This window comes from Grampus griseus (assembly GCF_964374135.1).
Source record: "Grampus griseus genome assembly, chromosome: 11".
Classification (NCBI taxonomy): domain Eukaryota; kingdom Metazoa; phylum Chordata; class Mammalia; order Artiodactyla; family Delphinidae; genus Grampus; species Grampus griseus.
The window spans coordinates 1374788-1390726 of NC_139005.1; the positions used below are offsets into that span (position 1 = coordinate 1374788).

General features: G+C 43.5%; 1 protein-coding gene across 2 annotated transcripts in view; it reads left to right on the plus strand.

The window, feature by feature from the left end:
• The first annotated feature begins 2513 nt into the window (after positions 1 to 2513).
• DCP1B (decapping mRNA 1B) overlaps positions 2514 to 15939 on the plus strand; it is a 50686-nt gene continuing 37260 nt past the window's right edge. Inside the window, exons 1-3 of one of the 2 annotated variants that reach the window (XM_082665276.1) lie at positions 2514 to 2661; positions 6497 to 6537; positions 9741 to 9868. In XM_082665276.1, coding sequence (XP_082521402.1) covers positions 2515 to 2661; positions 6497 to 6537; positions 9741 to 9868 — 316 coding nt within the window. In that variant the 5' untranslated portion in view covers position 2514. Of the gene's footprint in view, positions 2662 to 3198; positions 3292 to 6496; positions 6538 to 9740; positions 9869 to 15939 lie in introns of those variants that run through there. The other variant, XM_082665277.1, reaches the window with a different exon arrangement.

Consider the following 15939-nt stretch of genomic DNA (forward strand, 5'->3'; position numbering starts at 1 on the left):
CCAGTTTATATTTCTATCCAAACAGCCATACATGGCTACAGAACCAAACGTTTTCCAGTTCTGTATCTATTTCCAAATAATTTAAACATACTGTGTTCTTACAATTACCTTAAGTGGTGAATTTTATCTTAGTCATCGCAATGGCATAAACATCCTGGACCCAGACACTATTTTTTAAATCATACTATAACTTATTTTAAATTGTGGTATACAACTTGGTAACACCAACTCTTAGCACATATTTTATCTCATTATGGCAATTATAAAATAATCATGAAACCCAAAGACCCCAATATTTGTTCAAGGTATCATGATGAGTCTTCTGGAAACACAGGGTAAGAATGACCACACTGTGGAAGCCAGTGAAAATTGAAGTTATATGGATTTTAAAAGAATTTGCTCATTTTAAATGGCCTTTTAGAAGATGTGGTACATGTATACAATGGAATATTACTCAGCCATGAAAAGGAACGAAATTGGGTCATTTTAGAGACGTGGATGGACCTAGAGACTGTCATACAGAGTGAAGTAAGTCAGAAAGAGAAAAACCAATATCACATATTAACGCATATACGTGGAATCTAGAAAAATGGTAAGGATGAACCAGTTTGCAAGGCAGAAATAGAGACACAGACGTAGAGAACAAACGTATGGACACCAAGGGGGGAAAGGGGGTGGGTGGGATGAATTGGGAGATTGGGATTGACATATACACACTAATATGTATAAAATAGATAATTAATGAGAACCTGCTGCATGGCACAGGGAACTCCACTTCGCTGTACAGTAGAAACTAACACAACATTGTAAAACAACTATACCCCAATTTTTAAAAAATGGCCTTTTACTAATAAGGAGCCTGTAACTTAGTATATTTGGATAAGTGATGATGACCTGATTTTACAAACACAGATTATTCAAGTAGAAATTAGGCAGAACTCTGTCTTCATCCTAGAAGGTTAGATCTTTAAGAATTTGGGGGGAAAAAAGAATTTTAAGAGAACAAAGCTCTGGGGCCAGGAGATAAACAACATTGCAATGCTGAAGCCATTGCAGCATTATACATCATCTTTTTCTGAGTGTAATCTCTAATCTTCAAGGCCTTTTCCCTTTTCTTTCTTGTTTTCTTTATAACCTGGAAAACTAAACAAACCTTTCCAATTTTTTCTATCTTTTTTAGAATGTAAACCCTGAAAGATCAGGACTTGTTATTGTACGCTCTTTCATGCCAACTTGGATCTCAGTATTCTGCAAGTCACGAGATCTTTTAAAAAGCTGATATTTAATGAGTAAATTCGACTAACTCACGGTTGAGTTCAATAGAATCGGCATTTACAAATTTCTATTCAGCACAAGGCATTGGACCAAGTACTAGAGAGACAACTAGGGTGTGTCTATGCTCCCTGAAATTATCAAAAGGTAGACTTTGCCTATAGACTCCAAGGCTCAAAGATATAAAAGAAACTTTAAAGCTTTATTGAAATATGTTAACAAAAACGTACCTCCAGTTATGCATGTACCAGAGTGATCAACGTTCACCTTCCTCCCAAGTTTTAAAGAGGAATTCTCTCATCGCAGGCTTCCCAAATACCCAGCAATCTCGTCGTTGAAGACTTTAAGTATTGAGAAGCTGCCAAGCTCACGACAGTGGTTACACATTTTGTAAATTTCTCATTCTCGCTTGAAAGCTCAAAAATTATCATTGGTGACAATAACTACCCTTTGTTTTCCTGGAAGTGACAGGTGCACGTTATTTATTTTCTAAAAAATGTCTGTCAAATGCCTGTCTGAATACCCATAGTTTGTCCATCTTTCTTTCAAGTAAAAATAGTGTTCCATGAAAATAAAAACAAAAACACTAGCTCAGCTTGCGACTTAAGCACTCAAGGGTTTTCCTGGAGGCAAATATGGCAGCTCCGTGTTCAGGGCACGTGCTCTGTGATTGCTTCCTCTTTTTTTCACACAGAATTTTTAAAAGTGTACCAAAAGGTTGAAATGTAATAAAATTAATAATTTTTCTGCCTTATCACTACACCGTCAAGTGACACTGGCCTGTACAGCGTGGCTCCTGCACTTTCTCCCACCGTTGTTTTTGCAGCATTCGTGCAAAAGTCAGCACAGGGCACGAGTCGGGTGAGTTTTAGGATTGTCACGAAAACGGTTCTGACCCTTAGACCCCCTGAAAGGGTCTCGGAGCCGCCAGGGCGTCGAGGACTGCACTTGAAGAACCACCCGGCGTCCGCGCACGAGAAATCGCAGTTCCCTCCCTGTTCAGTTACGCACGCTCGAGGCGTGTTTATCACTACAGGTCTGACCGCGGAGCGCCGAGGAGCAGACGTTCCCGGCGTCCAGCGACGGTCCTGTACCCGGCACGCTCGCAGGACCGCGCGGGGACCGCCTTGCGGTTGCCGTGGCAACGATCGCGGGCGGGCGCGGCGCGGCCATCGACCAGTGACGCCTGCGCGCTCTGCGCTCTGCCGAGAGGGCTGCGGCGCCCCGCGGGCCGGCGGGAAGATGGCGGCGGCGGCGGGCTACCCAGCCGGGAAGGGGCGCGACATGAGCCTGGCGGCCCTGCGGCGCCACGATCCCTACATCAGCCGCATCGTGGACGTGGCCAGCCAGGTGGCCCTGTACACCTTCGGCCACCGGGCCAACGAGTGGGTGCGTGCGGGCAGGCGGGGCCGGGGAGGGGCTGCGAGCGGGCCGGGAGGTCCCCCCCGCGGTCACTCGGGTCCGGCGTCCGCGGGCACCTCCCGCCGCGTTGAACTGAGTCACGGAGCGCGGGCAGCACTCAGCCCCGCGGAGCGGGTCAGACGCCCTGCTCCGGCATGTCCTGGCGGTCAGCTAGGAGAGCCCTCCGACGGGACACAGCCCCGGTAGTTCACGTGGCCTCCCCACCTTCCGCAGCCGGTCATTAAAGTTTACCCGAAAACCGCTCACAGAAGCGAAGACACTAAGAAGTAGGTCCTAACATGGGAGAGAAGAGAACAGCTTTGCCCTAAGTTCGTAACAGGAAATTCACCGAAAAGAGGCAGGAATGGAGGGACGTGGGGACACCTGCCCGCGAGGTCCCGGGGGAGGAAGCGCGCCGCTTCCTAGCTGTATGTCTCCCTAGTTTTCGGGGACACGTGTCGCCTGGGTCCTCGTATCAAGGACATTGAGCGACGAGGTGGACAAGTTTCAGCGGCAACTTTTAAAATGCAGATGTTCTACCTGCGGCTGTATACTGCTCTGTAGAAAAGCGCCAAAGGCGTGATGTCCTAATTCCGCTGAGGAAATTCGGTAGTAGAGGTGAGGATGGGGTGTGTCGTTCTCTGGACTGACTTGACACCCGACCGAGAGTCTGGGGAATTCTCACAAGTTAACGGGTACAGGAGAGGTTCCCTTTGAGTAGTGGTTGTTTCCTACGGGCGTTGGACGGGGTCTCTGAGACACGTGTTACCATAGTTACAGAGGCCGCCCTTTACAGCCTCATCAGAAGTCGCAAGTGGCACAATGCGTTATTTACAGGAGTTACGTTTTTCTGCTTCCTGGACTTGTTGCTTTCAGACAACGCATAGTTCATCCCTTAGAAGGTCATTCTTTCAAAGTACTCATCTTCAAGGCTGTGGTAGCCGAGGAAAAAAAAGACAGAGACCTAGTTTAGCTGCAGGGCAGTTGCTGGGGGCAAGCCGATTGATGCCACCACAACGGGAGCTTCTGAACATAAGCCTAATAGAAGTGTACAGGACATGCTTAAGAACAGAAGAGAAAGTATACGCAGGTGCGACGTAAAGAAGGGGAATTCTTATTACACTGAATATGGATGAAGGCTAACTTAAGGCATTCGGCAGGAGGAATAAGGAATGAAGTGGGGACAGAAAATGAGCTGCTTTAAGGAAGCTTAAGAACGATTATGTCAGGACTGGAGTAGGAATTTTGGAACTAGACCTACTTCCCATTGCCAGGGAATCCCACTCCCCCAAAACACCGGTGTGTCTTAACCCTGGTGGTGTTTTCACCTCTCAACCCTTAGAGCAGTAGTTCTTAACTGGAGTCGATTTTGCTTCCAGGCAACACTGGCAGGGTCTTGAGAAAATTTTTAGTTGTCGCTTGGAGAGGGACCACGTTACTGGCATCCCGAGGGTAGATGCCAGGGATTCTGCTAAACATCCTGTGGCGCATGGGACAGGCCCCACGACAAAAGTTAACCTGGCCCCAGATGTCAAACGTGCTGAGCTTGAGAAGCTGCCTGATAGTGGTAGTGTACCCCTTGTTTCTAGCGAGTGATTTTCTAAGTTCTGTGTGTCAAGATCATTTGGAGTTTTAAAAAGTGCATCCCACCAAATCAGAAATCTCAGGATATGGGGCCCAAGCGTTTGATATTTGTCGAAAGCTTCTTAGGTGACTCAGATGCTACATATATGATTGAGAAAGGCAGATTTAGAGGGTAAAATTCTGTTATTTTAACAGAATAGTCAGATGTACATTGCGTTGATTTGAAAGTGTCAGGTAGTCTGCCAAGTCCCAATAGTTTGCAAACTAGCATTATCTTACATTCTGCTTCGTTATTTTAAATTTTGAACTGCTGAATTTTTTAGCACTTGTTAGTTTTTATGAGTGTAATATTAAATCATTAAATTGTACTTTTAAAATTTAAGCTAAAATCCCCCAGAGCTGTGAACTAATACTTTAACATACAAGTCTTCTTTAGGAACTTCCCTGGTGGTCTAAGTGCTAAGGCTCTGCACGCCCAATGCAGGGGGCCCGGGTTCAGTCCTGGTCAGGGAACTAGATCCCACATGACGCAACGAAGAGTTCCCATGCCACAACTAAAAGATCCCACGTGCTGCATCTAAGACCTGGAGCAGCCACATAAATTAATAAATATTAAAAAAAAAAAAGTCTTCTTTACTTGCAGGACCTAAGGAAGAGCTAATAGAATCTTGCTTTAACTGTTGCCCTAAACCTGGGCTTTGCCCAGAACGAAAAAAAAAAAAAGGAGGAGCTAATCGAATCTTGCTTTAACTGTTGCCCAAAACCCCAAACCTGGGCTTTGCCCAGAAAGAAAAAAAACATCTGGTTACCCCTGTATAACCGTGGAGGGACGGAGAAAATACGTGAATTTGAGCTGTTTCAGCCAGAATAGACCAGAATTTACGTTTCCAAAGACCTTTTTATCTAGGTGTCATAGAGCCTTAGATGGAAAATATGTTTTTAATCCAAAGATCTGCGTGGTGTAGGTTTGTTATCCCTTTTCAGTGGAGAAACTGAGACACGGAACAAACTAATTAAGAATCGCAAAATTGGAGTTAGAGAATAATTTCAGGAGAAGCATACCGTTTACATTTCTGATTCTGGGTTTTCCTTAGGGAACAGGTAATTTCTATCACTACTTCATTAAGGAAGGAAGGAAACAGGTCGAAGGCTGTTAGGTTTCTGTGTGCTGATCTGCAGAAGCATCCTGACTAGGATCTCTGAGATGAAACAGTCCAGGGTCAAATACTGGAAGACAGAAAAGTGTTTTGTCCTCGTAGCAAGTGGTCACTTAATAGTAAATCCAGTTTAAGGATGATGAAATTACTCAAGCATGGAAAGGATCATGCTTGCAATTTTTTGTGTGCCTTTTCAGAATCATCATTTTAATATACCTTTGTTTCTTAAAGAGAGTATTTTTCACCAAAACTACAGAGTACTTAAATTTTGAATGACTTTGCTAATGGATATATAAATAACAAAATATTGAGAGGTTAAATAGAATGCTGAAATTAAACCACGTAAATAGCAAAGATAAATTCTAAATTCTGAGATATAATGGTCTGATTGCTAGTTAATCAGACAAATGGGTACTTAAATTTTTTTTTAGTAAGCTGAACATTTTCATCAGGGCCTGGGGAGATGGAAAAGAGCCTTTCCCAGTGAACTGCAATGATAGTTTATCATTTTAAGTTTACAACTTTCCCAGTCCCTCTCAGGCAGAGTTCTTGAGTCCTAGCTTGGTAATGTTTCTGTCTAATTGTATTTCAAAGATCAGACTTGAGTCTAAGTATTCCACATCAAATAGGCGATTAGTTTGTCTGAAAACTACAGCAGCATTGCTGTCTTCTGTGTAGTAGTCAGAGTAGAGTTATCGGCAGGTCCGCTGCTCTCCTAGGTGACAGGATACGACAAGAGAAAAGGAAACCAGGAAACAGAGGAGGAGAAGGAAGTACAGAGAGCGGTGGTTTCTGCGTCTGGCCGTGTCCCCAGGTCAGAGGGGAAGACGGCACTCTGGTTTAGTTTGTAAATGACAGTAGGAGGATGCTTCCCACTGCTTAAGCAGCGGAGTCACAATGGGCAAAAAATCTGCTTTTTCCTTTCGCTAAGAGTTACCCCTCTGTTACGTAGGTTTGACCCCGCTTGGAACTGATCGAATTCCTGTTCTCTAAGATGCTTGTGTTCTCTGACCTCTGTGAGTGTTTCCTGTTAGTGAACAGAATATACATGTTTTGCTGTTTGTTTTGTTTTTATTTTTTAGGAAAAGACTGATGTGGAAGGAACCTTATTTGTTTACACAAGGTAAGAGTATTTCACTTTCCTAAAGAAACTGATGGTCTTTCACTCATGGCTTAGCTCTGTCGTGTCACCCTTCAAGTGCAGTTTTATTTCTGAGAAGTGAAAGAACTTAGTTTGAAGCTATTAGTTTGAAGCTATTAGTTGACATAAGGAAGGGAATACTGAATGATGGCATCTGCGTGGTGTCATGAATACTGATTTCAGAATATGATGTAAACTTCAGTATGGATGAACTTGAGTCTCTGTGTTCTTACAAAAGCAGTGTTACCTATTTATTCTTTAATTGGAATGAATGGTACAAAGTGCTTGAGTATAATGGATTGGCGAGGAGCTGGAAGTACACTGGTCAGAACGTTAGATTATCTAACCAGCATTTGGAGGAGAGCGTTATTGCTCACGCCCCTCTTCACTCCTTGAAGAAGCGTGATCAAAATTAAAGAGGTCTCTCAGCCCTCCACCCTACAGCTAGTGGAATATGTTTCAGGATAGAGTTAATAAATTCATGTTTTTTGGTCATTTTTATCAGCCGTTGCTAATATCACGCATGCACACAGAGATGTGTAGTATGTACATCGTCTTCACAGCTAAGCTGTTTATTCACAGAAACATCCACGTAAGATCTCATAGCTGAGGCCCATCCCCACCGGTGGGTTACAGAGATACAATAACCCTTCCCACCCCACACACGCTCATCTGTTCTATACACACTTTCACCTTGGAAGGTAAACCACGGTGTGGATGGACTACCCCCGTGCCAGTTGGCCCGTGATGAGCAGTGAGGGGGCGGGCGTGTGGCCCTGGGAGGCTCTGCAGAGCTGCCGAGTGCAGGGGAGGAACTGGGCCTCGCGGAGGCGGAGGCAGGGGCCCCGGGGCGCAGCACAGTGAGGGCAGTGATCTGGGGCGGAGAGTGTGTATCGGTTGGCATGAGTTAGAAGCTGGCAGTGAGAGTAAAGAGATTTTGCTGGCTTGGAGTATCAGACTGAAGGTGCTGAAAGCTGTTTTCTGAGCAGTAGGGAGCCGCTGAAGGCTTGCGAGTGGGGGAGTAAAGGAGTGATGGCAGGACGTGCGGGAAAGTCGGTGTGCTAGCGTTATGCCGGCACGGAGAAGACGGCGGTGCGGAGCGGGTGTGAGGTGAAGTGGGGAGGGCTTATTGGGAGGCTGCACGCGGGGGGCGGTGGCATTTTACAGTACTGGTGAGATTCTGAAATGGAAAACAGAGAGGATGATAGACTCATTGGCGGAATGGAAAGATGCGAGGTTGAGAACCTGGCTTGAGGATAGTTTTAGTTTCATTTTGAAATAGTGGTTTTGGGGTGATGGCAGGGGGTTCCAGTGGTGGCACCAGGCACTCGGGACGGGGCAGGGACGGAGGCACAGAGTGTGGAGGCGTCGGCATCGTTAGTTTGGTTGTTGGAATCAGTAGAGAAGCTGAGGGGCTAATGGCTGGGTTTCAGGGTCAGCAGGATGCAGAGAAGAGTCACCACGGAGACAGGCAGAACCAGAGCAGCGCACAGAGGCCCCTGCGGCCCAGGCAGGTTCGGCGTGGAGGGTGGGCAGGAGGCAGCGGTGGGAGTGGAAGGGAGAGCATTTTTAGTAGGGGCTTCTTTTGTTGATGCAGAGGAGTAACAGATTATGCAAGTATTTTCTGTTTTGTACCAAAGCCAAACGTAGGTTGGTATTTTCAAGTACTTCTTAATATACTCTTGAGTTCCTCATGGAGCTGTCAGTTAAACAAACCTTTAAACTGAGAAGCAGATCCTTCCCTAGTCCTTAATCTCTTCCCCACATCTGACTCCTTAAGAGCAGGACCCTCTCCCCACCCGCAGCCCCACCATCTGATCCCAGATTCTAGAATGTTGAGGTCTTTCGAGAACGACAGGCAGCTCATGGAGATCACAAGGGAGTTCTGGGTACAGGTAATGGAACTGCCAGTGATGTATTTTGACTTAACAGATGTTGCTTTAGAGCAGTTGGTATCCTCTGAGTGTATTTTATAAACTGTGAGGGGTGAAAGCCTGTTGTGATAATGAAACACTGGAAGAATCAAATTCTGATTCTGTATAAAAACACCTAACCCCATTTTTAAAATTATGTCTTTGTTTCCTCCTGTGTCTTCCTGTAATAGAGTTACACCCACTGGTGATTTCCAGAGGACCCTCTGACAGGGGTCTTCGGAAGTCACTCTTCATTCTTCCCCAGAATTGAAGTTGAAATGATCGTCATGATTATCTCCGGTATTCATTACATGCCCAGCACCACGCTACCACTTAGTAAAATAAGTAGGCAAGGATTGCCTTCCATCGGTTTTAAAATTAGAAGTCTCATAAGAAAGCTGTAGGTAGTAAATCAAGTGGTTAGAGGTGAAGTAAAACTGAGCTACAAACCCCTTTTCTTCCTGTTGCTCACGGCACTTCTGTGGACTTGTTACCTCGTGCCCCAGATTAAAGCAGTGGCCCCGCCTGTTTCTGTTTCAGCGTGTGAGCACGTGTGTTCCAGTTCGTCAGCAGAAGTTGCACAGTTGGGTTGGTATCTGGCCTGTCCCCCAAGGGTAGACAGATGCACTTGTAGTTGTTAGTTTCTCTATGATTTGGGTTCTTCCTGCCTGACAGAGACTAGGCACTGAAGGTTTATTGAATGAAATTAAAACTAAAAAGTTACTAACTGCACAGTTTTATGGATAAGAACTTTGGTAGCAGCTTAGCTGTGAAGCTGTCTGCCTTGCGCTGAAGAATACTAAATATCTGCTCTTTGCTTTAAATTGTATAGACTTGTAATTATACTGTATCTCCTCATGAGTTCGTTGACCAGAGTTACATCATTTCCCTAAGAAATTACACAGCTTTCCATTTCAGACCAACACCAACATTTTCTATAATTGTGCTGTACACTCTGTATTAACGGTCAAGATTGTTTCAAGGTGTCTGTCGGTAATTGTTTTATCAGTAGTTACCACCTCTGCCTTAAAGGAACTTGCAGCGTAGGTAGGGAAGCAAGCTGTGTATATGTACATACGTACACAGTTAAGTAGGCAGGGCTGGACTTTACCAAAGCACCAGCGTGGCCGGCGTGCCGTGTGCGTCCCGCACATTGGTGCCGCCCACGGTGCAGGGGCGGAAAGGTTGAAGGCGTGTCCAGATGCCCCTGTCCTGGAAGTGCTCTGCTCTGAACGGCGTGTCTCTGTGTCCCCCCACCCCCGCAACCTTTAGGTCTGCTTCTCCGAAACACGGCTTCACCATCATGAACAGGCTGAGCATGGAGAATAGGACAGAGCCCATCACGAAAGACCTGGATTTCCAGCTCCAGGACCCCTTCCTTCTCTACAGAAATGCCAGATGTGAGTCTGAATGCGTGTTTGAGACTGTGTGTGACTGTTGTGTTTAGTGTCAGTGACTCTAGGGGTCAGCACGGGTGGCCTGGGAAGCACATGCCTTAGTGCGGGATAGCTTCTTCCTCGGGAGAGTTTACACGGAAACAGTGGGAATGTGATGACGTGAGCATTTAAACCTCGTCCTCTGCAGCTGGACCACTTTGTGCTGTGAGCCTGAGCGGGGCTTGGGGGAGGCGAGTCCTTGGCCAGGAGACCGCAGAAGGCACCTCGGTGGTGCTGCAGGACCTAGACTAGCCATTCAGCTTGTGTGTCACTTCAGCTGAGCATCCGATGAGATGCTTGAGGGAGAGGGCCTGTCTTCCAGAAGTACCATCTTGAATACATAGTAAATGAAAACCAAAGTCCAAAGAGTTTTGGTCCTTAAGAATTTCATAACACTTGGTAAAGTTTAAGTTCTATTAGGTAACTAAATGGTCCTTGTCAGGTTTGAAATGAGGTAGCAGTCGCCTGCCCAGAATTCGGTCCCCATTTCACTCTTGCATCTCATCTGACCACTCGTGCTGAACTATTGGGCAGCCCACAGAAAAGTGGATGAGAACGTTAGGAACTGCAGGAGCATCTCCACACAGAACACAAGAGCACACTGTAGCTGCTTAGCCGTGTGTGCACGTGCTCCGTGCTGGCTTTCAAAGGACCTTGCAGTTAAGAAATGGTTACCATGCATTTTCCACCCCATTCTTTGAGCTCAAGATACAAGCATTTGCCTTCCGTGTACTACTCAGTGTTATCTTAACAATGTAATACAAGTAATACATAATGTTTCAACCCCATTGAATTGTTCTGAAGTAAGTATAGCATCATTTTAATGCTATATTTACTTATATTCACATGTAACTAAGTTGTCGTCATAGGTGGTCATCCTATTTAGAAAATACAGTTAAATTTTTACGAGAAAAAAATTATAAGAAAGCTATTAAAACTATATAACTTGACTTTCTAATGGGAGGTCCTCTGAAATGAAAAATTTAGTAATACAGAGAAATATTTTGTTTACTGTTCCTATTTCTTTGCTGGAAGGCATAGTTTAATCACGTGTAGCTTGTAGTTTGAGTTTTTTTGTGTGCTTGTTATGTCGGGTTATATTTTCTTTTTTTGAGATTATTAGATTCTATGTCAGATTAATATGTAACTCAAATCCTAATAAACAAAATAACCGCAAAATTAAATATAAAATGAATGAATATTAGTGGCTTATAATAACTTTTGGTTGCCCTTAGTTTGGATAAATACTGAGTCTAGTTGGTATAGATAATATTTTAAACTCTTATTACAATATTACATATTATATATTATGTACTGTACCAAAGATAAGAAAATACAAACTCTCTTTAATGTGGTCGATTTTAAAAATAACCTTCCTCAGTCCCACAGGGTTTAGCTGCTAGGATCTAGGAAACGTGCTCAGCCCCACCTGGGTCCCAGGCTGTGCTGTCCAGTACCGCCCCGCGGGCTAGGGTGGCTGGTCTGAGTTTTACACTCTGAGCTATGAATGTAAAAGACACACTGATTTTCACAGACTCGGTACAAAAAAAAGGAATGTGAAAAAATCTCAGTAGTCCTCTATTGATTTACCTGTTGAAATGGTAATATTTTGAATATATTGAGTTAAATAAAAAGTATTATTAAAATTCATTTCACCTGCTTCTTTTTATTTTTTTAGTTAAAAATTCCATTTGTGGCTCACATTTGTGGTTCACCGTATGTTTCTACTAGACGGCACTGTTCCAGGCGTTTTCATTCATCTTCCCACACTTCCTCATCACAGCTTTGAGGGACAGACACTCTCCCTGCTGTTTTGCAGATGAGAAAACTGAGTCTCAGGGAGGTGGCAGCCCTGACAGACCCACACATTCTGATTTCAGGTCCGTTGCTTTCTGTACACCAGCCTGTACTGCTCTCTCCACTGTTCACCATGAGTGCACATTGAAGGCAGCCTTTGGGCTGTGTATTAAAATGTTTCTAATGAGCTTCCATAAGACAAATGAAATCAGTTGAACGACAAAGAGTGGAAGGGAATGGATCTTTTTACCTTCCTGAGTTTATTTTGCTGCTTTTCTCCTTAATATTTGGCGCATCTCGACTTTGCAGCCATAGTTATTTGGATTTCGTCTATTTGTAAAAGCCTCTTCAGAGTCTCTGACATCAGAGGTTCCCAGAGGGTTTTGCTCCAGGTGCTTTCAGCGTGTCAGATACTCTCAAATGTTTTTAAATAATTCTGATACTCTATGGAATAATTGCATCTGGTTTGCATATTCTCTGATGATGTATAGATTCATTCATCATCCTTTGAACAATGAACCCAGCTTCACTCAGGACTGGTCTTTAAGACTCTCTACCTCTCGAGATCTGTCGAGTCAAGGATCTCCCTGTTTTAGTCCTGACATTTCACTTTGGCCAATATATGTCATAGGCCAGGTTGGGACATGTCAAGAGGCAGAGCTGATACAGGTTTGTGGTGAGTTTTTTAAATTCACTAGGTTAAAAAAACTGGTATGTAAGGAGATAACTATCCCTTTCTAAAATTGTGTGGATTTAGAAGAGCAAGATAAAGAAGTGAAAACGCAAACTTCCTTCATTTAATTAAAAAAAAAAAAAGATGTATAATAAGTAACTGAATTTCGGCCAAACACAAAATGTATGGGTTTATTACAGTAAAGGATTTATAGTGTTTAAACCTGGTTGTCATAGAATTTGACCTCTGTAAGCTTTATAGGTAAATAAGGTGCTTGTTGAATTAGAAAATATTTACCCAACAAACATCTACTGAGTGCTTACTGTCTCCCAGGCACCATGTCAAGGCTCTGTGTGGGTTATTTAATTCTCATCACTTTTCCTTAGAAATCCTATTATTCCTATTTTGTAAATGAGGAAACTGAGGTTAAAGGGATTACGTAATTTACTGAGGTCTGTGACTGTTTTGAGATGGAAAGAGCATTTGGACTGAGAAAGCATATCTCCAGAGATCCAGGCCCAAGCAGTGGAGGTGGCAGCACATGAGTGATGGGTCTGAGCAAGCTTTACCTTTTAGGAAATGCTTAGTCTTGTAGTGCACACTCCAGAGTTAAAAGGCGAGTTTCTTTTTTTTTTTTAAGTTGAGAACCTACTGTATCTCCGTTATTAGAAAGGAGAATATCAAATAAAAACTAATGTAACAAAAAGCTGAATCTGACTGTTTCTTGTGTATTATTACCCTCCAGCAGCTGTTTGCTGTATTTGCCATTTCAGAACTAAATAAGATTTTGGTATAGGGAGATACAGTTTAGAACTGTATTTTCCCGAGTAGATCATAATATTTAAGATAAGTTACAGACAGCAGTGACAGGTAGATTTCAGAGCTAGGCCAACATGTTGAATATATTATTGTCTGTGATTACAGAATTAGAATGAAATTCTTTGGGGCTGCTTGATTTCATTGCAGACATAAGCTTGGAGCTTAGAGCAAATCAGAAAAGGCAAAAATCAAGACACCGAGATCAAAGCTGTTTTAGAAAACTCCTCAGTTTTAAAGTGAATTTACCACATTGGGTAGTTTTATATTCATAAAGAAATACAATTTAAATTCTTTATTGACATTTGTAGCATCTGAGAAAAACTGCTATAAATAATGATAAATGGTACACTGAATGAAAGTTATAATTACAGACAGTCCTCATCTTTCAAATAGACCATGACCTAGAAGTTCCCTTTTAAAGTAATTGGTTGGTAGACTTTGGGCTCAACATGGCAGATCGAACACACTCCTGAAACTGTTGAAATGACAGTAACGGAGTAAAAAAAGATACAGACCCACAAGCGTGCAGGGTGGATTTCATGAAAAAATGGCACAAACGAGAGAGAGGAAGACATGCCACGACAGCTTCGTTGTTCACAATTGTTAACCTTACTGCCCTGCAGAAGACTCTCTCTGCCCTGTTGATGTCGGGCTTGACAGTGCTATTTGGTCCTTCCCCCACTGACCCTTCCGGGGTGATATTGTGCAGTTGCCCTTTGGGCTCAAGTATGATTGTGTGGCTTGATCTGGCCAGTGAGATAGGGGTAGAAGTGGTACGTGTGACTTCTGAGCAGATGCATGTTCAACCACGTCTCTTTCCCTTCTGCCATGATGACCCTCAGTGTTCAGGCAGAGGCTGCTCTGTCAGCCTGGTCCTGGGATGAAGGCACAGAGGTGACCCATGATGGGCTTGTAATGTGTATGAGAAGTAAACCTTTGTCATTGTAAGCAGTGAGATTTGGGGGTCATTTGTTACTCCAGCATAACTTGGGCTGTTGTGACAGACACACAGGCCACCCAGGAAAAGGGGGATCCAAGCACAGGTTGGAGGTAAAGGAGTTCTGAGAAGAGTGGTAAAGAGGAGTCCCATCATGACCCCTATGCAACTGAACTAAAGATGAGTCAGTCTAAAAGTAGGAAGATGGAAGGCTTCAGGAAGCATGTCCAAGAAGAAATTTACACCTGAGAGTTTGAATCTCTTGGGACATTTACAGTTCCTTTTTCAGTGATTTTGGTAATGACATAAGAACATTAAAAACTGAGAGGGGAAAAAAAAACAAAAACAAAAGGAGACAATTCTTAATTCCTGGGAAAGCAAAATATTGTACAAGAAAGGAAATATAATCATAGTACACTGTTTGGCTCTGCTGATCGTAATTAAATGATAAACACTAAATGTGAAATGATGTTATACCTACATTGGAAGGATGGGGAAAAGTGTGTGTGTGTGTTTGTGTGTGAGTGTGTGTATTGTCAGAGAACTAAATCCTCTTCAATGGATTTTTCTTAAGAATCAAGAGGTAGTGTATACATGATATATAGGAAAAGAGGTTTACATACCAGAAAAAAAATTGGATGAGAAATAAATGGAGAGCAGAAATAACTGTCATGGAAAAGGTTGCTCTTAGGGAGTGGTAATCAGGATTATAATGGCTAGAGAAGTGATCTGCTATTTGTTATGAAACCTTACAGTATTTGATATTTAAAATTATAGATATGTTTTATTTTGATACAAATATAATTGGATATCAGAATACATTCATAAAAACAATATTTTAGTTGGTGGTTAAGTTTCTAAGTCAACTAAGAATAATAGCACACTAACATTATAATGATGTGCATATGAAATACAGCACCAGTTTGGATAGCATTATTTCTGTAGGAAAATCAACTCAAGAGTAAAACCTCCTTAGCCGTGAGGCAGAGGACTTCTAGTGCCCATGTATATTCACAGATCGCTTGTAATGCTAGGTCTTCCTGGGACTTCCCTGGCGGTCCAGTGGTTAAGACTCCACGCTTCCACTGCAGGGGGCCACACGTTCCATCCCTGTTTGGGGAACTAATATCTCACACGCCAGGTGGCACAGCCAAAAATAATAATAATAAAGGCGTTATTATTAAAAAGAAAAAATGCTAGGTCTTGTATGAAATGCATTTTAGCGTGTGGTAACGGTAAACTGAAGCTTGAGGCCTTCCCAGCCTGTTGCCAAGTCTCAGCTCCATGCTGTTTGCACAGCCCTTTTCTCCTTCCAGTCCCACATCCATTCCAGCCCAGGCTTCCATTACCTGTTACCTGGGGTGGCTCATAGCTCCTGAGAACGAGAGCATAAGCTTCCGGCACCAGCCAAAGTAGCGTTAAGTTCACAACAACACACCTCTCCCACTGGTTACAACGAAAAGTTCTGGACAGAGTACAAAACAAAAAACCAAAAAGCCTGAGGATTCTGAAAGTAAACAGTAACAGGCATATTGTTGAGGGAAGTCAGAACTTGAAGAGTAACCAGAATGGTGGCCAGTCTCCTGACTTATTCTTCCCTCTTCTTTGTCTCCTGACTGTGACTCAAGAGTGAGCCACGCCACAGAACTATGGACAAAAACAGCAGAAACCAAGGGCAACATCTCCATGGACTGAGGACTGGAGAAGTGGACTCCCTCTTTCCCTCCCAGCCCTACTTGACGCCAGCTGTGACACTAACCTGAGCTGCCCCTGTGGCAGTGACAGGCCCATGAGGATCCCAAGAAGAGC